Source organism: Acipenser ruthenus, chromosome 20, assembly GCF_902713425.1.
Source record: "Acipenser ruthenus chromosome 20, fAciRut3.2 maternal haplotype, whole genome shotgun sequence".
NCBI lineage: Eukaryota > Metazoa > Chordata > Actinopteri > Acipenseriformes > Acipenseridae > Acipenser > Acipenser ruthenus.
The window spans coordinates 17,490,101-17,515,842 of NC_081208.1; the positions used below are offsets into that span (position 1 = coordinate 17,490,101).

General features: G+C 37.7%; 1 protein-coding gene across 3 annotated transcripts; it reads right to left on the bottom strand.

Annotated features, from left to right (window-relative positions):
* Positions 1-1,098: 1,098 nt before the first annotated feature.
* On the bottom strand, positions 1,099-21,720 carry trpv6 (transient receptor potential cation channel, subfamily V, member 6). 3 transcript variants are annotated; one of them, XM_058993567.1, is made up of 18 exons: positions 21,212-21,720; positions 20,021-20,099; positions 18,753-18,909; positions 17,395-17,492; positions 16,546-16,668; positions 15,373-15,513; positions 14,914-15,012; positions 14,296-14,471; positions 12,936-13,082; positions 12,520-12,732; positions 12,094-12,180; positions 11,807-11,883; positions 9,801-9,966; positions 9,574-9,640; positions 7,690-7,958; positions 6,723-6,829; positions 5,476-5,543; positions 1,099-4,397 (listed from the first exon to the last, which is right to left on the bottom strand). In XM_058993567.1, exons 3-18 carry the CDS (start codon positions 18,866-18,868, stop codon positions 4,300-4,302), a joined length of 2,052 nt encoding a protein of 683 aa, XP_058849550.1. In that variant the 5' UTR covers positions 18,869-18,909; positions 20,021-20,099; positions 21,212-21,720; the 3' UTR covers positions 1,099-4,299. The 3 variants fall into 3 exon arrangements, with proteins under 3 accessions (XP_058849550.1, XP_033897827.2, XP_033897829.1); XM_034041936.3 differs by having other exon boundaries at positions 1,099-5,543; positions 21,212-21,718; XM_034041938.3 differs by lacking the exons at positions 1,099-4,397; positions 7,690-7,958 and having other exon boundaries at positions 5,394-5,543; positions 21,212-21,719.
* Between the last annotated feature and the right edge of the window lie 4,022 nt (positions 21,721-25,742).

Sequence of the window (25,742 nt, forward strand, 5' to 3'; positions counted from 1 at the left end):
TCTGCAATAGCATGCATATTCCTACAGTCAATATCTATTTTATGTTTAACTCTTTATTGGTAAAGCCTGTTCCAATTTTCCATTTAATTACACAAATTCAGCAATTTTCTTTCAACAGTCTTATGTCTGTTCAAACTGTCAAGACATTAAATCAAATTTTTCATACATACTTTACCCTTCCTTTCATTCCCTGCACTTTCTTGTCTGTAGCCTGCTTGTAATAATACCTGACAATATCCCAATAGGACCATTTTATGAATGGCTTCTGAAAACATGTCTCAGGATTTCTGTTTGCACAATATCTTCCTTAGCATCGGATTACTAGCGGGTTTTGCAATTGAAACCTCACAGAAATCTCTTATAAAAAGACCTGACCACCCTAGATTAAGTTAAGGTACTGCTCCTTTGGCACTGGTAGTAGCAGGGCAAGCCTAGTCCCATACTCCACTGTATAATGCAATGTTGGTATTGGAACAAATTTAAAAAAGTTCAGTTCAGAACCTCAGGGTTTAATCCAGCTTTAGGAGGGTCCCACTAAAATCAACAATTTGTAAAGTTTATGAATGATGGTAAACATGGAATTACCTACTTTGTTACGCTATAAAGGATGAGACCAGACTGCGTTTCAAATTTTTAGCAAGTAGTATTAACAATTAGTTCCAAAATACCCACATTACATTCTACATTGAATGTTGTTGTTTAGATACAATACGTGTCACTAGTATTAATTGATCAGATTACCTCAATCCCCAGAGAGCCATCACACTGATTCACAGATCGTCCATGATGATCCTGGAGGTATTAAAGTCTTCTCTATCTGTCACCCACATGCCAGGTTTCTATACCATATGGGCTCAGGACATACATGACTACAATGCGTTTTTGTTATCTTACTAATTATCAATTGAGTTGAGCCCTTTAGCTGTTACTCCATTCAAGTGCAACCAAGCATCTTTTCACAAGGTCACCGTGGTTAATTGTTCACCGTATTTCATTCCATACACTTAACACATGCTTTATGTCTTCAATCATTTTAACCACTATATTTTACTCTCATATTTAAACATATATTAAAATAATTAATAAAATAACTTGCAGTTGTATTCTAAAGAGATATGTTTTATTCTTAAAGAATTTCCATTTTAGACGTGATAAAATGTCCCCATCATTCATTTTGATGAAATATACAATTACAGTTCAAAATACATGTTACAAATCTTCATTAAGCATAATTCTCAATATTATCCTTCATTTGGTTATAAAGCATTATCAACTTTTTGTACGCTAAAAATGGTATGTTATAATCTGTAAGCAAGTTAGTTTCCATAGCAATAGTTCATTTTTATAAGAACCTAATTCTTAAAATTATTCATTTGATTCTTGATAAAATGCACTTCATAGGAAACAATTCTGTATACAGCACTGGGGTCTATGAGGGGAGACAGCCTTGTTTTAACATTGAGGTCTATAGGGGAAAATACAGGTAGCGGACAAAAAAATGGAAACACCAAAGCGCTTTCGCCCACCGTTGCCCTTTGCTGATGATGTCTTTCCTTCGGAGTTCCAAGCCGACATCACCTTAGACACCGTTGCTCGTGAAACATCAGCAAGTTGAGCTGTCTTGGTCACTGAAGCACCTGCCGAACGCGCCCCAACAATCACCCTTCTTTCAAAGTCACTGAGGTCTCCTCTTGCAGCCATGCTAGCTATAATTATAGGCAACCAGACCTGTCCAGCATTTTTATACATGACCTTAAGCATGCTGGGATGTTATTTGCTTAATTAACACATGAGCCACACCTGTGTGGAAGCTCTTGCTTTCAATATACTTGGTGTCCCTCATTTACCCTGGTGTTTCCACACTCACCACGTCTGACAGTCGCTTGGGGTATATCCACACTTATTGTAGATTTATCTATAGGACATAGAGTGCTGAACTCTGGTACCAGTGTCAGAGAATATATGTTCTCTCTGACTATTTGTTCCCCTTAGGAACCAATATTTGTTCCCCCTATTTTTTTGTAACAAAGTAATCTTTCCTTGCAGATAAGTCTATATCTATGCACTTTTAACTAAAACCTTAATTTAAGACCACGTTCCCTAACCCTAAATTTCTACCACCCAGTCCCCTCTAACAGGTCCAACCTCACCTACAATAATAATACAGGATAACACTGCTCACATTTACTAGCACTACACATGCATCATTTACATAAAAATAGGATAAATGACAAACATGCAGGTTGGGGGAACAAATGTTTGCTGGTGGGTACAAATATCTGTTCCCCTGGGGGAACAAATATTCTGGGGAACCAATGTTAATTTACACCGGCACAGAACACGCTTTGGGGAAACACAATGATGCCAAAAAAATTAAATAAAAAAAAATAACCCATAGGATGGTGTTGTTGAAGTCCATTTCATATGGTTAATTAGATTTGAGTTTTGACAACACAGTGATAGGATTCTGAATGTACGTGCTGATGTCTCAAACACACACACAGCTATAACGGTTCACAGTTGATGAACCATGCGATAGGCACATATGGGCTTCAACAGCACCTCCTAGGGCCAATTGTATTATTGCATTATTGAGTTATATGTAAATTCCATAATTTAGCACTCTGCATAGTCCAAATAAGCCACAGCATGCACCGATATACCCAAAGCTATCCCTGTATCTCTCAACGGGTTAAAGCAGCATGCCCTGATTAAGAAATGTACAACCCTCTGGTCACACTCTTAACAACATAATTATTCCAAAGCACCAATCAATGTGGTTTTACAATAGTTTTATATAGAATTTGGTCTCTGCGATTCTCCTTGAAAACCATGAACATGAAAATACATTCTGTAAATACAAAAGAGCTACTAGTATCATGAAAAGAGGAATCAATATGATTAACCCATAAGTAGACAGGCTGTTTCCCCCAGATACTCTCCATTATTTGCTATAGAATGGTCTAACCATATTTCATTAGAGTTGGATAAGCAGTTCTCTGGCATTGCAAAATATAAGCAAGTAGCATATCACTTAGTTTAATTCAGATATATTTACTTAAAAAAAATCATCATTATTATTACACAAGTACAGTAGTTTATTTTTCAATAGTTATGCAATTAATATTAAAATGAGTGCTAACCAAGGATTTAAAATCAATCAATCAATCTTATTAGCACTAGCAAATTAGCACTGCTTGTATTTTCCAGTTCAATTTGGAACACGCAGATAATTTAAGAGAATATTACAGATGAACTGTTGCTGCTGCTTCCTGATACCCGATCACTTCCTGTGCTGTAGTTCATATTCTATTACACAAAGATCCTCAACTCCACTGATTCTCTGTGAGGACTTCCATCAAGCTGTGTGCAAAGGGTTGTGGGATATGAAGAGAGCTCGGGAGGAGATTTTCTATTGACTGTCAAAGGAGAGGCGTTGGATTGAGTTGCTTTGAGCTCATTTTATTGATGTTTAAAAATTAAAAGAAAAAAAAAAAACCTTGCCCAGGGTGTCTCAAACCCATGTTAATGATGACATACTGTAATTGACATAAAAAATTCACTTTTCTGAACGCAGTACCAGAGATGACACACGCACAGAAAGCAGAGACTACAGCTTTGCACAACTGATGCAGTTATACAACATGGATGTATTGCTATTAGACATCAGTTTTTTTTTAAAAATGTATATTATATATATATATATATATATATATATATATATATATATATATACACACACACACATACATACACACCATATTCAAATTTAACTTCTATCGTTTACTACTGGAACTACTCTGTAAATATATATATAAAAAAAAAACACTACATAGAAAAACAAAGACCCTTATCAATTTGTTTACCATTTTGCAATATTTATTTAATTCAACTGTATTGGATACATTATATATATATATATATATATATATATATATATAATTGTGAATTATGTAATCATGCTAATTATTTACAGTAATATTAGAAATGGCAACTGTCGTAGCCTGCGTGCATTTGCATTAGTAGAACAAAAAAGAATGGTTATTACCATACTACTGCAGTAAATACATTTTTCTTATCAATTACATTGTCATCATTTACCAGGTTTATACATTTCTACCATGAAGCCTAGGCAACAGTGAAACAGACTTTAAAATGTCTAAATGCCCAATCCGACCCCTCTCCATAGACAAATCAACAGAAAAATAGCTCTGGAGCTGTCTTTATAGCCCATGATCCCTTGCGTGCCGTGTGATGGAAGTAAAAGGTAGAGCTGAGTACCTTGGTATATAAATATCTTTATTCAAACTCACTCCAGTGGTCAAGGTCAACAATCAGACTATGTGTCTGACCGCATACATACCAGGATGCAGCAGTATTCCATCTAAAAATGTTTCCTGAATGAACAAAAACACACAACAAAAAGGGCAGACTAAAATTGATTTCAAAGCATTGGTAAGCATTTCTTTAACACAAGACACACCTGCAAATATTAGTAAAAATTACAAAATATATTTCATTAGTCATTTAATTTTTCATATTACTTTAAAACAATACTTAAATTCCCTTTAAGTAGTAATAAAACTACTAGGTATTTTTCACTTCTTTTTTATAAGGCTTTTTTTCATTAATATACTTAATTGAAGGTAGTTCTGAAATACAGGACTAGATGCAGGGCTAGTGCAAGATTTAAGCCATGTACTAAGAATTAAGAAATAGATTATAAAGCTTCAATTATGAATCCCTTTAAAGGGTTCTTATTAATACCTGCCGACATAAAACAAACATTAAAAAGGAGAGTAATCTGATTACATGCATGCTACCTAGAAGTGACTGATTTGTGCAAACTAGCTGGATGCTTTCAAATGAACCAGTCCCTGGCTCACACTCCTTGCGTGTGTTCCAAAGAGACAGCTCTGTTGAACATGCTATATACTGGTACATCATCCCTAACTTCAAAATGCTCCATGTGGAAACTTTGTGTGATCTAATCAATGTATTGAAGAAGGCACCAACAGTTTTGCATCACCTTATAGCTTGAACTAATTTTGCTTTATAAAGTTGAATGAAATCTGCTGAATGTTACGTTAACATATTGAATTACATCCTGCAGTTGGAGTTTTCCATATACTTACCGAAAAACTGACAAATTGAAAAATGTGATGGTTCAAAATCTAACATGAGATACTGTACTACTATTATGGCTTCCGGTAGACTTCTGCAATATAATTTTATGCAAAACTTCTGGTCGTAGCTGTAGTTGACTTGGTTTCTTCCAGCTTTACCTTTAGACATGGTATATTTCCTCAGATGTTTTGTCATATAATTCCCCGTAATCAGATCCCATTGTGCTCCTGCGAATGATCTGCCAGCCTCGGAGTGACCTCCTGTGTGGGTCCAGGTGATTTCGGATAAGCGGGTGCATAATCGGAGTATCGGGAATGGTTTCTTTTTTCTCCGACTTGGCTTTGTTACCTTTTCTTTGGAATGCTTTGGCATAGCGCCGGATCTTTTGCACAGAGTTGTCATGCCGCTCCTCCACCCTGTCAAACAGAGGACAGCAACACTTAGCCACCTTGGCAATTTTGTTATATTAAGCTTTTTACAGGTTTTACAGAAGTTACGTAATTTGTGCTGGCTGTGCAAGGCCTTCAAATTATTTTTAGTTTCCCAACTTAAGAATTACAGGGTACATAAAGACCTTTTTATTTTATTGTGTTACATGTTCCCATGTGTTGCTACAACTGTATACGTGAGGTGTGTGTTTTTCTTTTTTTTTTTTACACTTACTTTTAAATTGCATTCCCTGCCTCAAGATGATTCCCATGTACCCGCATGACATCTCAGAACTACACTTCCCAGCATCCTCCTGCTCACTAGTAAATTCATCTCAGTAACGTGAGCAGGAGGATGATGGGAAATATAGTTCTGAGAGGTCATACGGGTACATGGGAAGCCATCTTGAGGCAGGGAATGCAATTCAAAAGTTTAAAAAAGTGGTCAAAATGTAAACACCACACACACACGTTACATAAACAGTTGTAGCAACACATGGGAACATGTAACACAATAAAAAGGTCCTTATGCACCCTTAAGCACTAAAGGACTATGGGGTGTGTGGTATCAGTTTTCAGGATAGCAGAGGGAGTTGACTGAAGTCCCAATAGCTTTCACTATCCTCAAATCGAAGGCACTGTATGAATGTTCATTATTCCTATATTATCATTTGAAATTCTACAACATGAACAAGCAGAAAAAGAGCTGTTGATTTTGTTATTAACTTAAGACCCCGTTGAGCTGAGCAGATCCCTAACTAATGCCAATTCAGGCTTGTAAATAAGAGTCTCATTGCAAAGCAGTTTGATCTATTCCTTGTTTAATAATGCCTTGTTTCCACTGCCTGGCGCTAAAGGCTTCGGCTGCTCACGGCTAGCCGACGAAATCAAGAGCGTTTCAGTCTTTGTATCCAAACCTGGCCAACCTTGGAAACTGATGCCATGCATCAAAGGTCACCGGGCGATGTGGATTCAATATTTACACACACTTGTCACTTGATTGTTGTGACATACTTCCACCCACCCTACTTTGCAAGCTTTGGGAAAGGGTCCAAAAAAAAAAATCAGGGACAGCTCGGATTGGCTAAATGAACATGGAAATGCAGTATCAGGGGCAGCAGGGCTTTCAACCAACGAATTATTATTTATTTATTTATTTATTTTTACCTGAGGTACCAGCGGTCTCCCAGCCCGTAGTGCTGTCCACAGTTTCCCAGCCTTGGCCACATGCAACGAGGAAGTCTCCTCTCCAGCATGATAGTCGTGGCGACAACCTGGGGGCACAATTCACACGCTGAGGAAAGGCTGCTTTGTAATGTTTTTGGAGTATTTAACTGGCATTATTTTAATTTGCTCTTTAACTATACTGTTATAACTTATTCCGATTTTGTCAACCGCAGAAGTCTAAATGTAATGTGTCAAGTTACATAAATACAGCTTGTGTTCTGATTTTTTTTTCAAAGGAAAATGTATTTGGTACTTAATGGGTTAAGGGTCAGCCATTTGGACAACAGGGTAGAGGTCTCCATGGGTCCAAAACAACAAACCTTATCAGACCTGGAACCATCATTGTTTTTAGTTGACCCGACCCGAAGTAAAACTCTTAAGAGAGCCGGATCTGACCCAAACCCAAAGAAAAATGGTTCATGTGCTTTTCTTTTCCTAAAAATTTAAACTATACATGGCTGTAGAAACATGTAGACAGAGACACACCCAAACAAAAATATACTTGCACTTCATTTCATGTTGTCAATTAAAAATAAGATTGTTTAGACATGCTGTTCTTAGAGAAGTGTGCCGATTCTCCAGTGTACGAGCGGCAATGCTAAAAACAGCCTCGCTAGCAACAGTTGATACTGGAACACTCGTGTGCAGATCTCAAAATAATGCAAAATTCTTGCAAGGCGCAAAAGTTACCACGACAACAATACTAGGAGAATAAAAATAACATTAGCAAAGAAAATCGCCTTTCTTTAATAGGTCATAGCTTTTTTGCATTATAGAGATGGGATACACTGCAAGACGTTAACATTAATTGAATAGACCCTACCTAAACTCGTCCCGAGTGTTGCAGGACAATTTGCTACCCGAAACCCGTCCTGGGTCTGTGAAGACCTCTACAACAGGGTATTACCTGGGCCCTCCACAGCTCGTCCCTCTCTTGCGCCACTCTCCAATGTGTGTCTCCCATCATCGCGATCAGGAGGTTAATCATGAGAAGGTAGGCGAACACACTGAAGGTTATGTGCAGGACCTTCACAATATCTGGAGTCCAAATGTCATAGTTCACAGGCACGTCTATGAGACCCATAAACAGCTCGGTCATCGCAAAGAAGGTGCTGGAGAACTCCTTGTAGGCGGATACAGCCGTGGAGTCCTGAGTCATGTATGCCATCCAGATAGCTGGGGGGATGCAGACCCTTATTTTAATGTATGTTTTGAAGTAGAGCTGTATATTTTTTTTCCCCACGGTAAAAATAAATGTCTTCTTTCACAGGACTAAAAATAGGTATTTCACAACCAAACTATTTTACTAAAGCAGAAACAAATATCAAAATTGATAATTATCTAGGGTTATTTATTATACAACAAATATTCCTAAATATTGAATTGCTTACCTGAAAAACAGTAAATGCTGAATTGTAGAATATCTAGTTTTTTATGTCCACCTTTTAAAGGCATTCTATGTTCACCTTCAGTGAATTATCAAACAAAATAAAAACAAAAATAAATGTAAAAACAACAGACACGTAAAACTTCCCCTTCTTGTAATGGACAGAGCAATCTTTAGCAGATATCTTTCTGATCTTTGATGTAGCTGGTATCTTTTTTGTTGAAGACATTTTAAAGTAATCTTGCAGCTCTATACAGTGTGTGTTCAGTCATTTACCGGAAGCAAACTAAACCGGCTGCCAGGTTCCTAAATACAGTGTCACAGGTAACGTTTGCTATATTTATTTTTAAGCAATATGAAAATATGTATATTTACACTATTCTTTCAGAAATGGAAGTGAATTTTCACAGGGAATGACATATTACACGGCAGTTGGTAAATTTCACAGAAATTGTAAAATCCGTAAAAGTTCTAGTGGCAACCGCTAATCAAGTTGAGTACATGAGAATGTACACCAAACACCAAGAAACATATTTTAAGTTATTAAATCTAAAAAAAGACAAAACCCTGATCCATCCATCCATCCATCCATCCATCCATTATCATTAACCGCTTACTCCTTTACAGGGTTGCGGTGAGCCAGAGCCTAACCAGGCATACACAGGGCGCAAGGCGAGACTACACTCTGGACGGGACGCCAGTCCATCGCAGGGCACCACACACACACACTCACTCACACAGAGGGCAATTTAGAGTGACCAATCAACCTGGACAGCATGTCTTTGGACTGTGGGAGGAAACCGGAGTACCCGGAGAAAACCCACGCAAACACGGGGAGAACATGCAAACTCCACAGACAGTACCCTAGGCCGGATTCGAACCTAGGACCCTGGCGCTGTGAGGCAGCAGCGCTGCGTCACCGTGCAGACCTATAAAACCCTCATATGAACATGTTTAATCTTTTATATAACCTGTTGTAGTTTGAAAGTTTAGAATGCTTTGTCATTTACATTCTGAGTGCAAGATCTACACTCCCATAGAAATGAGAAGTTAGCTGCTGCCAAGAGGTTGCAATGGGTACGTGACAAATTTAAGTTTTAGCCAAGAAATGTTCATTGAGATTAGGAATCTCCTTTACAAGAATTCACTGAATAGATCAGAAAATAAAACAGTATACAAATTATTTAATGCAGTACGGAGACTGTATACTGTGTTCAATACTGGTCCCCGCATTCCAAAAAAAAAAAAAAAAAAAAAAGACATTCATGAGCAACTAAACCAATTTCTGAACAAAAAGGTATAAGGTATGAAGGTTGACTTTATTAAATGGTTAATGACCCCTGATAATGCTCACTAATGAGCTTTATGAGAATGTCTTTGCAGAACATTGCATTGAAGACTCACCTGTAGCGAAACCAAACAGCACAACGATCATCAACCAAATGAACTTCAACAGATCCTCAAAAATAATCTGCAGAGGGGGAGGGAGACCTACTTTGTTAGACATCATTCAAGAACTTGATTCTTCAAATCCAAGAAAATAATTGAAATCGGACGTTACAAAACAATACATTCTAATTATGAAACGTGATCAAAGAAATCCTAAAATATAGAACGCTGGTTGTTGTTACCTTCTGTATCATGATCATGTATGGTCCGAGCATTGAGAACCCACGAGCGAAGTACATGACGTTACACCAGCCCAGCACTAGAGATACAGCCATAATCACCATCTCTCCATCTGTACTGGTGAGTCTCAGGATCAGTATGGTGAGAACCAGGCAGGCATAGCTGATACTGGAGAGAGAGAGAGAGAGAGAGAGAGAGAGAGGAGGGAGGAGAGAGAGTAAACACCATGCAGGGATGGAAAGAAGACTCACTGCATAGCGGTTTGTTCCATTCCTGGTTTTACTACGAGTTTAATAAGACACGTCTGAGCTGGTTACCTATACACTAGAGCAAATCAAGCTCATATTAAAGCCTGGAATGGGTGAAACTGCTATGCAATAGGAGTCATATTTCCATCCCTGTCAACTCCCTATGAGCAGACTATCAGTACGTTTACATGAGATTTAGTTTTCAGAAAACAAATATTCGGAAAAAAGAATCAGAAAATTGTTTTCTGTGTTACTTTTCTGTGTTAACATGACTTGGAATAGATAATCCAATTACTTCTGATAAATTCAACTGTGTACATGGATTTAATTTTTCAGAAAACATAGAGCATTTGCTCATACGTAGTAGCGACTAGGATGGGAACAGACAGGGCTCGGCTCAGTCTGCTGTAGGACCGAGGAATGAATAATCAGGTATTTAAGATTTCTTCATATAAGCTACTGTACCTTGCATACGGTACTGTAAATTCAATGCATTTTACCTAGCTGGAATTAATTTGCTGTGTCAACAGCATAGGCAATTTCTGTGTGAACAACTGTAGTTGTAACAATGGAGTTTTCGTTTTATCACATATTTTTTACTTTATTTAAAAAATGAATAGAAGTTTATCCTTAACTAAACTAATGGATCCATGTAAACTGACGATATAATCCAAAATCATTTAGCGGTTCCAATCATGTGCCACTAGCCTGCTTTTTATTTCCACCCTTACACAGACACTGTTCTATGACTTGCCAAGTTTTTATGATAAAAAAATTAAGTTGTTGGGCTGAAACATTTACAAAAGGTACTACTGTCCCTAACATTTTGATCTATGGACATTGAAATAGTAATGTAACAAAACTTAATTCTCCCAACTCCCATTGTTCAGGGTACTAAGTCTCGTGTGTGTGTCCAAAAAGTTTAATCATTACTGACGCTGTGTTTTTTTCTTTTTTCCTCCTAGAAATATGGATATAGTTGATTTAATAAATCACATGTGCAGAATTGATGTCACAGTTTGCACACGTGCAGTACGCTTCCAGAATAAGTGTGTTTACATGACAAATTACGTTAAACTCACTTTTAGAATTTTCCGATACATTTTCGGAAAACTGCGTTTACATGACTTGATATCAGAATTACTTTCCGGAAAACTATATATTCCAAAAAATATAATAATTGTTATGTTTGTGTAAACGCACCAAATGTCACCCTGAAGGATGAGATCGATCACAACCAGGATACTGGGTAGAGAGAGCGAGATAATCCATTAAACACTACGAACTTCACTAACAGACTACACCACTCCACGTTAACAGCAATTCAAATCAGGATACTAGATAAATAAAGAAAGATAGACAGAAACCATGGAAGTGAATGAGAGGGAGGGAGATAAAAGGAGGGAGTCAAAGAGACTTTACCCTAGAAGATGAGAATGATCAGAACCAGGCATGCATATCTGTTACTGAGAGAGAGGGAGGTCTATTGCACACATTGACTTCCAATTAAATCTATGCTCCAACTGCTTCACCCTGCAGTGGCTCCCATTAACTTCAATGAAGTAGAAGTTGGATTCACTATAGCTGAGAGGACAAATGGACATTGTCAGACTGGGATCACAGGTTCAACATTTGGTGTTTGTGCTTGGCTGAGGAACCAGTGGTGCAAAGCTACCATCCGTGGGATTGTATGGAATAGAATGGAACCAGCTGAATGGACACCAAAAGAGAATGGAAGAGAAGGATAGAGAGTTACTCACATAATGACGTGAAATGGGCCTCCCAGTACTGTCTGCCCAAAATACCGCTTGGCCCCAACACGGACTATATCAGGAATCTGTTGGAAGAAAGAGAGATTACAGATTAGCTCTTCCAGAATGCTGCATAAAATTAATAAAATACTTGCAGTTTCTTACTCGAGTTGTCTGTACCTTTCCCTCAAGAGATAATCCCATTCAATGTAATACCTGTTTTTGTAATTAGTCTCCAACCCATATCCAATCCATTAACTGTGAAAGCGCTCTTTAGTACATGATATAGACCTTACCTCTAACAAAAGTATAACCAGTGCTCCAAACACACTTATAATCTCTCCAATCAAACGAACATGGTCTTCGTAAGTCACATAGCTTTCCTGAGAAGGGAATGAAAAACACATTAGTTGTAACTCCTTTAACTGTACTCTAGGCTACCAGAAGCAAGTTTAAACTCTAAATTACACAGCAGACTGAACTGAAGTCTCAATAGAACTTCTCATAATTGGGCAGCTGAAGTGCTTCAATACTTTGGAGTAGAATTAACCGTCATATATATTGACATGTGCTACAGATTACATAAGTGACCAATATCTTGCAGTCTTCTGCTTCTTTCCAGAACCTTTCAATATATTACATAATTAGGAAACGCTCCAACAGAGAATAAAAAACAAACAAACAAATAAAAAACATTCCCAACCCCCTGCAATATCACGTGCCTGCAGTGTTTTCTGCACGTAGATGGTGACGTCCCTCTCGTCTGTGGCGTTGTCGGTCCTGGGTTTGAGTGGCCTGTAGAGGCAGCAGAGTGTGAAGGTGATGATGTAGAGGAGGTAGAGGAACGTGAGGAAACGAAAGTAGTGCTTCCCGTATTTATTCCACTTCAAACTGACCAGCTGCTTCACAGGAGTCAATTCTAAAATCCTGCGCGCCTAGAACGGGACAGCGAGAGAGAGTGTAATCACTCCTTTTCCTTCCTCAAAGTCAATTCAATTGTTAAAACTAACATATTTTAACTGCTAGGAAGTGGTGGCCAATGGCATTGGGCAAACCTGCCTTTAAAAACACACACGTGGTCAAGAAAGCTGGATTTTCAAGGTCCAATGTTCACTTTGAAAGAATATGAAGTTCTTACCTCTCGTTTTTTACTGCAGACTATCAGCTCCAGTATGGACAGGTCGTCTGCCCATGAATCAATCTCTGAAAGGTCATAGAGGCAGGATGACAGAGGACCAAAGTGCCACTGCATTGTGCACCGCTTGTTAATCATGTGCTGAAACATCTGCAAAACATACAGCACAGCGTCAGCTAACCACCTCAGCAATGAGAGGGTTTACAAAAGCCCTCCAAGGAGGTGTGTTGCTGTTTTTCCCATTATGCAACTGTTTACAAGTTATATGGGAATGCAATAACAATCCACCTTTTCAAAATACTTGTGTTTGTACATTAAATACACGCACCTGGTACCCATTCATGTCAATGAAAGCTACTAGCCGACTACGTCACCCTTTAAAATCAGGCTTAAGCATACATAGCTGGTTCATATGAGAGAGAGAGAGAGAGAGAGAGAGAGAGAGAGAGAGAGAGAGAGAGAGAGAGAGAGAGAGAGACGGTAAGCAGTGTCCAAGGACTTCAATGAAAGCTATGAGCTGACTATTTTAATTTACTCATTACCTACTGAAAAGGAGAGAGGACGAAAAGGGAAATATCTTTTATAGCACAAGTGCACTTGAAAGGAATTAGCCGACTACACCAGTTAATTAGGTTGAGAACTTGGCATGTATAGTTGATACAGAGACAAGTGAGATGCTGAGCAGGGATGGACATTAGGAACCTGGTACTCTGTAAATGATTGAACACATTGCATACAGCTGCATGAATTTTTTTAAATGTCTTTAACGGAAAAGACACCAGCTGTATCAAAGTTCGGAAATATTTGTGCTAAAGACCGCTGTGTCCAGTACAAGAAGGGGGCATTTCACAGATCTTATTTTTTCATTTATTTATGTTTTTATTTTGTTTAATTCAAGGATAGTGAAAATAGAATGCGTTTTAAAGGCAGACATACAAAACTAAATATTCTACAATTTAACATTTACCGGTTGCACTTCAACATTTAGGAACATTTGTTGTATAATAAACTACAGAAAATGATTAATTTGGAATGCGACAATGTAATTTTACTGCTTTAATAAATATTATTTTTAAAAATTGTGAAACATATCTTGAAATACCTATTTTTAGACTGTGAAAAACAGCCATACTCATAATGAAACCAGGAATGGATCAAACTGCTATGCAATGGGAGTAGTATTTCTATCCCTGCAGAGAATCTGTTTTACACAAAATTTCCATTGACTTCATCGGATCATCATTGATACTGGTAGAGGGAGGGGGGGCGGGATACAATTACACACAGTGAAGACTCTCATTCACTCCCATGAAATCCTTTAGCTGACTACTTCACCCTGCTGCTGAGGATCAGACAGACTCACCACCAGGTTGCCCTCTTTGGCTGCCAGTTTGAAGGGAGTGAGTCCTCGCTGGTTCTGGATCATCTCCAGAGGAATGCCTCCTTCGATCTGCCGGTCCGCCTGCAGGATCAGGTTGTAGATCTGACAGGCGATTGTCTTGTTGGGCTGAAGGACCAGCAAGTGCAGAACAGTGTTACCTGAGAGAGGGAAAGCAAGAGGGAGGCAGGGAGGGGCAGAGAGGATTTATTGACATGGATTACATTCAATGCAACCATAAAATATGTTGCATACATTTATGTATTTTTATTTTATTTTTTTAAATCAGAGCTGCCCATTTAGCTATTGTCGGCTCCATGAAGCAGAGGTATTTTTTACTGAAAACATGGTCAATTTCAAGAAAGATGCAAGAGAGATGGTGTGTAATATGTTTAAAAATGTTTATGTGAAGTTCTTTGAATGGACTGGCCCAAAATTCTGTGCATATCTTGCTTCAAGTTTAACAATCTGTAACAGTGGCTATATATGAGACATGCAGGCAGCCAGGCAGATGGAGAGACAAAGGCAGGCAGGCAGAGAGAGAGAGAGAGAGAGAGAGAGAAACAGACAGACAGACAGACAGACAGACAGACAGGCACTGACCCAGGCAGTCTTGTGCTCGGATGTTAGCTCCTTCTTCAATCAGCAGGTGCACAATCTCTTCATTCCCAATGCAGGCAGCAAACGACAGAATGTGCTCACCTGAGAATAAACAAAGAGAGAGAAATAAGTTTCTGACTGGTAATGATTCTCATTACAATATAACTTGGGGTTCCTAACCACAACTCACATAATGCCACATAGGGTGAAGGTATTTGAAGCAAATTGTTTAGGAAAGAACACAATCTAATTGAAGATGACCACCAATTTTGTCCTCATTGCCTCAATGTCCCCACTTCCTTGGGCTATACAGGGAAGGAAATAAGACTCCCATTGCATAGCAGTTGTTACCTCTACACGGTTGCTAATAAAACTCTCAGTAAAACCTGGATTGGGTGAACCTACTATGCAATAGGGGGCTTATTTCCATCTGTGCTATAGAACATACTGTAGAATATTTACCGAAGTACACCATGTTCCCTCTCTTCTTGAGGAAGTATGACCCGGTTACTCTGGGCGTGGTCACACAAGCCCCTCGGCAAATCAGCTCGCGGACCAGATTGACATTCTGATTGACCACAGCAATGTGCAGAGCTGTCTCCCCTGACAACAAGAAAAAAAAACACAACTCGGCTCAACTCGCCAACTGTCTGCTGAATCTAAAGTAGAGCTGTAGCGAGTGGTGTACTGTCTTCATTAATCGATATTAGAATATTCAGATGAATGCACCAATCACAGTTACAGACCAAGAATAGGGTTGTCACTTGGCATCTCGGGACACTTGAAGACAGGCCAGGTTTTTCAACTGACCTCAACCACAAATGAATTGATTTTATGGAACATGCAAAGTGTGTGAATTGTTGCTGAATTAATTGCTTTATTAACTAGTTACCAAAAACATTTCCTGTGTTGCTGTGCTAGCATAATGTCTGGGAACTTTGTTTGAACGTAAGGTTGCATTAGGATGTGGTAAGAACAAGAATTTTCTGTGACATTCTACAGTGTAAAAACAAGTCTAAAATACTGTACAATGTAAAAATCAGTCTATGACAATGGAATTGCATGTACGCAATGTTTGGGGTGTAGCTCCCATAAGGGAAGCACGGAGGCCAATAAGCTGAACTGCTGCCAAGATGTTATGAAATTGTAAACTAGTAAAAGGGTGTAAGGTTTCTACTGGAGTAACATTGTGGGGAATACTACTTCACTGCATAAGGAGTCCAGACGTGTTGTTTTCCCAAGAAGCCTTGGTTTATTTTTCATCACACATTTTGTTACCCCATCCTCACAAATCGGTTCCACAAGTCAGATAGTCAAATATATGCACAGTACAGTAAGAGTTCACGTCTAGTATTTAGCACCAGGTCCGAAATACATTCAGAGAACATTTGCTTTTGGTAAGTTTCTGATATCACTGCACGACTGTTAACTGACATGTGCTTCACTTACTGAGCATCCAACTCCATTCCCTGTAAATCACACACAATGCATCTCTTCCGCTGGGAGGTGGGATAAGACACCAAAAAGCCCAAACCTTAAAAAGGTACATCTCAGTCTTGATTCCCTCACTTGCTCTGGTTATGTTTGGTCTGCAAGCGGCACAACTGAGGTGCAAACCGAAACTGAAGCACTCACCTTGGTAGAGGTCAGAGGTCATGGGCTCATTGATCAGGTCAGGCGATGCCTCCATCAAAACGACGGCGGCTTCAAGGTTATCAAAGAGAGCAGCGACATGCAGAGCAGTCTCTCCAAGAGCACCTGGACAGAGACGACAGGGATCTCACTGATACTGCTCATTGAGCTCTGCAACAGGATCGTAATTTAGGTTCAGGCTGAACATTTGGTCATTTTCTGGACATCTCTGCTTTACCATATTTAGTCTTTCAAATGAAAATACATGTCTGCTGTGCTGCTTTCAAAATTGCTCATGGGAGACCTGTATAGCTAATGCTAGTAAGTGCACGAGATCAACTCTCTAAAGAGAATTTCAAGGGACCAAAAAAATAAAATCATCTTATCAATGATTCTTATTATCAGGAGTTTAAGCCAAATGCATCCTGTTAGTTTTTATTGGAGTTACAGTAACACAAATTTAATTTACATTACAATGAAAAGTATTATACATAAAGTGCTGTGCATTTTATTGAAAATATGGTTGTAAGTGACTTAAAGTAGACATTGTAAATGGACTTGAAATCAGCATGTCCCATTCTGATCACAGACGAGAAATGTTTTAAGTAATTTACAGTAAGCGCCTGCTAAATTTGGCCGGGACCATGTAGAAAAACGGTAATATCAGGAAATGTGTGTAATCTGAGTTTGTCTTAATGAGAATTAACTGTAGTTGGAAAACCAGGTAAATAATAATCCAAGATGAAACAGCAATGGAGAAATATACAGCACACTCAGAATAGGATATGAAACATGCAAGGGTTTTAATATTACTTCAAAGTGGATGTAAAAAGAGACAGACAGACAGGTTACCTCTCTCAAAGATGTCTGTCGAAGGACACTTGAGTAGCTTGTTAATGGAGCACACATCATTATCCTTGGCTGCATAAAACAGTGGATTCTCATTCGTCCTGCCAAAAGACAAAAAGAAAAAATTGTTCTACAGCATTTTCCAAGCATGTGACCGTAAAACATTGCTATGCAAAGAGAAACCACATTGGTGCCACAATGAAATTTATTTATTTATATTTTAATAGTGCTTTTAGCCAAGGCACTTTACAAATGTATAATAAAAATGGTACAAATCAAGAAAAGTGAGTGAAGAAAGAGGGTACGTTTATTAACTATGGCAATCAAAACTTGGGGGAACTATCTGAATCTGTCAATTTTGCTGTATATCAAACTATGAATGTTGAAACTTATGGGAACTGTTTGAATAGTTTAAGTCCCACTGCATGACTACAGCACGTAGCTGTAAATAAGATTATTTAAGAGAGTCACATCAGGTAAAATATGCATCATTCTTTCTCCTGATATTTAAGCAGTATCATTTACAGAAGATACAGATAATGCCACCCCCTAGGTCTCATTCAAAGAATGTCTTACTACACTGGTCTTTACTCTTAGGCAATGTTATTGTACAGGTTTGACTGCATTCACGCCAATTTGAAAAAAAAAGGAATTGTCAGGAGGGTCAGTCTGGATTTAACTGGTCTCAAAACACCATCTCCATCTGTTTGTTTGTCCGTCAGTCATGTTTTACCATGCACTTACCTTGGATACACAGATTTTCTATTTAAAGCACCACCATATTGAATGCAGCGGTATTCAGAGCAGTAATAAAACTATTTAGAAAAAGATGATTGCTGATGATTTCACCCATGCAAACCTCTATTTAAAGCAATTCGTTTTTTTGCGAGTGACAGCACATTCCCTTCTTGTGTAACAAGATGTAATTATAGGCTTAAACTGGGAATGTCAATGAAGCTGAACTCAACATTATCAGATGTAAAATCTGTCTCACTCAGCGGCTTGGAAACTTTCTTGAATTGCTTAAAGGACTACCATCTATGTTCTCTCAATATTTAAGGTCTTGCCTTTTAAATATCTTATTACATATGTATATGTACTAAATACAATACGAGAGCTTTAAGTAGTCACCATGACCTACACCCATTGACATGTACAGATGCAATCACATTGCATCACATCACATTATTACTTTACTATGAAGAGCACATTGTCAACTATTTTTCCAGAAGTTTGCAGGGGCAAAAATACAAAAGCTTGGTCACAGTTAATAAACTTTTGCACAAGACCAAACAGAAAGGCATCCTTTGGCCGCAGTGTGTTAAATTGTTCAATCTTCCGATTCCAGATTGTTAGCGCACCTCTTGGTCTGCAGCAGATGAATCTCGTCCACTACCTGTCTCCAGTCTTTCTTTTGCGTGAATCGATACACCAGTTCATTCCACCAGTTACTAATGACACCTATGGGAGGAGGCATGCCTGCCAACAGAGCTCCTATTGGTCAGTTTGCGTGTGAGACTGTGTGAGAGAGAGAGAGAGAGAGAGAGAGAGAGAGAGAGAGATTGGTACTACACTGTAGTGGCATCTATGAACCTTACCCATATCCCCTCCAATATGTATTTTAAAGGACTTCTAACCTGTATATTAATAATAAAGCAATATATAATAGAGTAGGACGGAGAGTATCTGTGTACATGTTATATCGGCAGCCTTGACTTTCAGCCTCGGTCCATTCACGTCTAGTTGTGCCAATATTACTCAAGTACCAGATACACGTCATCTAGAAGACTATAGTGTAAGTTATTATTATTATTATTTATTTCTTAGCAGGATGCCCTTATCCAGGGCGACTTACAATTGTTACAAGATATCACATTATACACATTATACATAATTTTACATTATATTTTACATACAATCACCCATTTATACAGTTGGGTTTTTACTGGAGCAATCTAGGTAAAGTACCTTGCTCAAGGGTACAGCAGCAATGTCCCCCAACTGGGATTGAACCCACGACCCTCTGGTCAAGAGTCCAGAGCCTTAACCACTACTCCACACTGCTGCCCTGTAGGGATGGATGGACAGGTGTCTCCATACACCCCAATATTCTGGTCCTATCCATCACCAGCACTAAAGAATGTATTTAGCAAGTTTCATCCAAACTGGTTAAGGGGTTCTTTAGATATATGAAAAAACTTGAAATCCCATGATATGAGTTTTGTTTTTCAACAGGTTTTAAGACAAATGTATTATTTGTATTATTTTTTTAATTTATTGAAATGTAGTTATTGTGGAGGTTTTCTGCAATCTCGCCATCAAAGAGATCATTCTGTTTCCCCACATTTGTTACTAAATACTTGCATATACAGTAACTCCCACACAGCTTGCATACATTTACTTGCATATAGTGAACTTGCTTTAAAAAATCATGACAAGGATGGAAACAAGACTCCAGTTACATCGCCGTTTGATCCATTCCTGTTTTAATAGGACACATGTGAGCTTGTTAGCTATACTCTGTGGCTTATCAAGCTGGTAGTAAAACCTGGAATGGATGAAACCGCTATGCAATAGGAGATTTTTTTCTGTCTTGGGGATGCATTCTGTTTACCACAAAGTCACATACCTGCAGTATTTGTCTGTTGCAATTACTGTTTTCAGAGGCAGCCAAATCCACAAGATGGAAGAATATCAGCAATATCAATCTATGGAGAGTGAAACACATGGAGATATTTTTTGGTGCCACAGTACAGGAAATCATATAGTGCTATGATGATCCCCCCCAACACCTTCAGTATCATGACAAAGATCAGAGTTTAATTCTTTACTGTTTGAGTATTTAATGTGGTCAAATTAAAACCTGCACTTACACCAATGATATGTGTGTGTGTGTGTGTGTGTGTGTGTGTGTGTAATATATATCACACACACTTTTACAAATACATTTTACATTTACATTGTATTATATGAGAGGAATGACAAAAAAACAACATGTTGGGGTTTAATTTTAGGAATAAAAAGATGAAAAAATAACTACTGATCTTTTATTCTTATGATATTATGCAAAACACTAAAATGTAACAGTAAAAACACACCCACTTCCATACACTACAGTCCAAATATGAAAAACAAATGCATGTTATGTTTTTTTAAATATTTTTGGTTTATGGCACATTATGTGAAACTGACCACACATATAAAAGAGACAACATTTAAATGATAACTACCTTAACATTACTGTTGTGGGAAAATACATGAAAAAAGTTTCCGGTTTCCAGGGGAAAACACAGTCTGTAATATAATGTAGCCTATGGCTGTCCCCGTTTCTGATTTGACAGAAACCACCTCATAATTTAGCAACATTAATTAGGGACAGATTTCATAGAATATTGCATAAGTATTCTTAAAACGTGACACACCTTTACTTGTTTTTGTTTAAGGCAGTAAGCTGCTTTTCCTGATTTATAACAGCAACGCGTCATTAAGGGATCTGTCAGGTACATTTTTCTGACTAAATAGTATTTAGGCCAATAATAATAATAATAATAATAATAATAATTAAAAAAATGTCGGGTAAACTCAAACAAACGAAATTAGATTTAAAACAACGCAAACCTGCAAGCAAAAACAGATAAACACACGCCAATTAAACACAAACATCAAGACATTTACCAACACACAGATTCATTGTAGCCAATATTGCAGCATATATCCCACGGTACAAATTTCAAATCAAACTAATTTTATTTTATTTTATTTAAATAAATAAATAAATAAATAAATAAATAAATAAAAATAGTAAATAAATTAAACTTACCATGCCAGGTACTGAGGTAGCGTCTAGCTTTAATGCAGGTCAGAACCCAATAGAAACAAAACACTGGACGGTGAATCTCAAATGGATGGCGACAAAAATATTCTCTCGTCTCTTACTGTGCGCTCCTCGGAAAATATTGATGATAGTTTATATGGCTCATGCATATGTCCTGCGTCTATTAATAGGTGCTGGAAATCGCTGTTCTTATAAAGTTTGATGCGACCTACAACAGTGTAACGCAGTTCTTATTGCGGGGGACGGGCAAAAGCGCTGACTGAAGTGAAAACAGTCGAAAGCGTGAAAAGTTTCTCACAAGAACGTCTGCAGGTGAAGCGATGTTTGCCTGAGATAATGATAATGACCACCCAATGACGATGGTAATTGGTGATAGTGGAATGCGCTATCACAGCAACAGCAGGCTATTGTGGTGCGGGTAGGGTGTGGACTTAGAGGCGGATCCTGTCAAGGTTGACTTTGCTGGCTCCCCTCAATCAGGTGTAGCCTAAGGGGAAGGGGATCTTTGGACTGAACCAGAGAGTACGGGTACCAACAAGAACTTTATCACATTTTCCCGTCCTGCACTTAATGGTAAATCCCTAGATTCGGAGGTAGAATTTCACATGCACCCATGCAGGAACACAGAACCTGCATGAACCTGTGAACTTGTATTAACTGTGTTGGTTCACTGAGCAACATTATAAATGACAAACATTTCACAAGTTAAATGGCGAGTTAACTGTAAAAAGGTGATTTGTTTTGTAATACACACACACCGTTGTAGTCAAAAGTTAACATACTCCAATGAAAATGTATAATTTCTAGAAATTTCACGAAACAAAGAATTTTAGGAAGAATCTTTTGTAACAAAACTTGCTTTTGTGTATAACGAAAAAAGTTACAAGAAATAGATGTCTACAATTTATTTCAGCATATTTTTTTTTTGCAAAACTCAAAAAACGCTAATTCAAAAGTGTTAATACCCTTTGATGCTATGATAGTATTGTCTATTTCAATATGATAATGCAGAACCTAATTCTAGAAAATGATGGATTGTAGGTGAACATTCTTAGAGAGTATAAAAGGGTTAGGCATAGGATGATTGCTGTTGTTACCAATAAGGCAATATGGAGAAAAAGTAAAGACCTATCTGAAGACCTTAGGCAAAAAAATATTTATTGTCATAAAGCTGGAGAAGGATACAAGAAGATTTCCAAGCATTTGAGTATCCCAATTTCAACTATTGTTTCTATTATCAGGAAGTACAAGACTCATGGTACTGTCACAACGCTCCCTCAGTCTGAAAGAAAGAAGGTTCTTTTACCAAGAACAAGTAGAAAAATTGTGAGGAAGGTTAATAACAATCAGAGATTGACTGCCAAAGATATTCAAAGTGAATTGGTTGCAAGTGGGACTGGGGTTTCCATTTCAACCATAGGTCGAGTATTGCATGGTGAAGGTCTCAATGATCATAGTCCAAGGAAAAAGTAACTCTTAGGAAAACGTCACAAGGACAATCGCTTAAAATTTGCAAAACGACATTTGAATGATGGATATGAGTTCTGGTCAAAGGTTTTGTGGAGTGATGAAACAAAAATCGAGCTATTTGGTTACACTGATAGTCGATATGTTTGTAGAAAGTCTGGTGAGGCGTACAAAGAAAATAACACCATACCTACTGTCAAGCATGGAGCTGGTAATATCCTTCTATGGGGCTGTTTTTCCTCTAATGGCACAGGAAATTTAGTTCCAATACATGTTAAAATGGATTCCATAGCATACCAAAAGGTATTGGCCAATCATCTGAAACCCTCCGCTACAAAACGTGGTTTAAAGCAAACTGGACGTTCCCACACAACAACGATCCAACAATTGAACAAGTGTGTGAACAAGAGAAGTTCTCAGAATTTGAATGAACTGGAACAATTTTGTGTTAAAGAATGGTCAAAAATCACTAAAGAATCATGCCAAAAGCTCATTGACAAATATCCTAATTGTTTAAATGAAGTTATTATTGCTAAAGCTGTCTCAACTAGCGATTAACTTAATTCTCCTTGTCAGGGTATGAATACTTTTGAATCAGTATTTTTGGAGTTTTGCCAAAAAATTGCTGAAATAAATAATTGTAGACATTTATTTCTTGTAACTGTTTTCTTCATTCACAAAAGCAAAGCTACGAAAGATTTTTCTTATAATTATTTGTTTTTGAGAAATTTCTAGAAATTATTAATTTCCAGTGGAGTATGTAAACTTTTGATGTTTGCTCGTATTTTCCGGGATGTTTTGATGTAGCCATTCTTCAACTGACATCTTATTAAAAAGGCTGAAATTTACATTAAACGACATTTTATTAATAGCTGATGGAGTGATCTTGTTTGATTTGTTTTTGTGATGCAGTTACACATATTCTAAGGACATATATCAGGGATTATATCCTTCTAGCTCAACCGTATTTAGAATGTGTGGAATCTTTCCATTTAACATTTAAGTATATATATATATATATATATATATATATATATATATATATATATATATGAGTAAACTTATTTATTCTGAATCTATATTGGTGAAATATAATGTGATCTCTTTATGAAGTCTACTGTCATATCAATTGTGTTATGATACATTTTTGATACAATAAAGTTATTTTGCACTACTATTATGAACTATTTTAAATAAGAAGATTTTATCATATTGCATCATATGCTAGCTGTGCAATACAATTCCTAATACTATTTAACAATATAACTCCATGAATCTATCCATAGTTTGAATTAACAGCAGATATGAAACTACGTGTTTGAGTTCTCAGCTCATTCATTCAACATCTTATCACCTTTTCGTTGTTTCATTGTGTTCCACACGGCCTGTTCTATGCTGGTACCAGTATTCAGCACTCTGAGCCACAGCAGCCCTGTATGTAAAGTGCATGTTTGCCATTTGTTGATAATGTGATTATCACAGCTCTAATTTTTGGAACGTGAAGGTGCATGCAGATGCATATTGCTGAGTCATACATTACATGCTTACATTTGCAAAAAAATAAAATAAAATAAATAAGTCTTTCTTTCCTAATTGGTTCTGCCAGGAAAAGGTGCTAACTTTTGTTTCTGGACGAAGATAGTTCTTACGGCTTTTGAGGCCAGAGAATTAGCTTTCTGTAACGCAGGATGAAACGGGCACTGTCCTTATCTAGCACAGACTGGAGTCAAGTGTTGCACCTGAACAATTTTCCACAGTTAGGAAGAGAAATTCAAAATGAAAAGTTCAGCTAGATAAGTATAAGGTGAACAGTGAGGATAATAATAATGGTATCAGTGTTAAGCCACTGAGTTGATTACATGTTAAGAGGCAGGAGTGAGAGAGATCTTAAATGTATCTGTACATTGCAAACAAACCCACACTTATAGTAACAGGCTCCCAGAGTGCACCAGATCACTCCACCTTTAGTCACATTTTACAAAAAGTTCTTCATTAAGCCCTCCCTCGCAACGTGTCACTCAAAAAACAGGAACACCAGTTCAGGAGGTCCAGAGTACCTCTCAGCTCTTTATACTACTGCTATTAGGACCAGCAGAGTTGAAAGGTCACAGCAACAAGAAGATAACGGATGCAGTGAAAAAAATCTGCTGTAGTTTCCTTCCCCTCCAAAACGTATTTTGTATAGAGATTTTCAATTAAAAAATTAGTTTCCTTGCTTGCAGAGGGGGCAGTTCTAAATCATTTGGGATGGTTAGAGCTAGTATACTGTGCTACCATTCTACCAATAGCAGTTTCAACTCCTTGTAGCTTCCCTATAGTTGTACGACCATTGCCCCTTCCTAATAATACAGAATAATATGCATTGCCATTGTAGTGTCTCTATACCAATGACAGCCTCATCCCATTGTAGCTGCCCCAGATTTTGCTTATAATACAGAATCATATGCATTGCCATTGCAGACCTTTGCACATCCTTTAGGGTTTTACTCACCTTCTCTAAATGCTGAGTGACTAAGGGATAGCTTCATAACGTGCTCCTCTAGACAATATCCAATGTGAGAAATATTTCAGATTGCAGGTATGGTAATCTGTTAACCAACCCTTAGTAATTAAAGGATACAACACTAACACTGGCTTTAGATTGTCATCTGACAATACACCTGATACACTGTGTAAAGTCAAGGACATTATCAGCTTTGTAGCAAATATGATGCACAGTCTATCACTCTCTGTCCAGTCGACCCCTCATCCTTCTCCCTAAACTAATAGAAGCATTCTTTCCTATTGACAAAACTGCTGGCATCCTCATCCCATTGCAGCTGCCCTCCACTTATACTATGAATGCCCCTCAGTATACAGAACCATTACATTGCTATTGTAGTGCCACTGCCAGTCTTTCTGCCTTGCAATTTAATATTTGGTCACAATCATGAGTGATGTCATAACCACTGTGATAAAGCTGATTACGTGTTTTGTATAATAATTTTATTTTTGGAACAACACAATGTCATTGTTAAGTTCGTTTCGTCATTTTTTGTGATCTGAATAA

Excerpts from the sequence above, each read along its gene's own strand:
- trpv6 (XM_034041936.3), bottom strand. The coding sequence starts at position 18,868 with ATGCCTCCTCCCATAGGTGTCATTAGTAACTGGTGGAATGAACTGGTG. Across the intron at positions 14,472-14,913 it reads CCGAGCACAAGACTGCCTGG|GTAACACTGTTCTGCACTTG; the intron begins GTCAGTGCCTGT and ends TCCCTCTCTCAG. Across the intron at positions 12,733-12,935 it reads TCTGCAGTAAAAAACGAGAG|GCGCGCAGGATTTTAGAATT; the intron begins GTAAGAACTTCA and ends GTCCCGTTCTAG.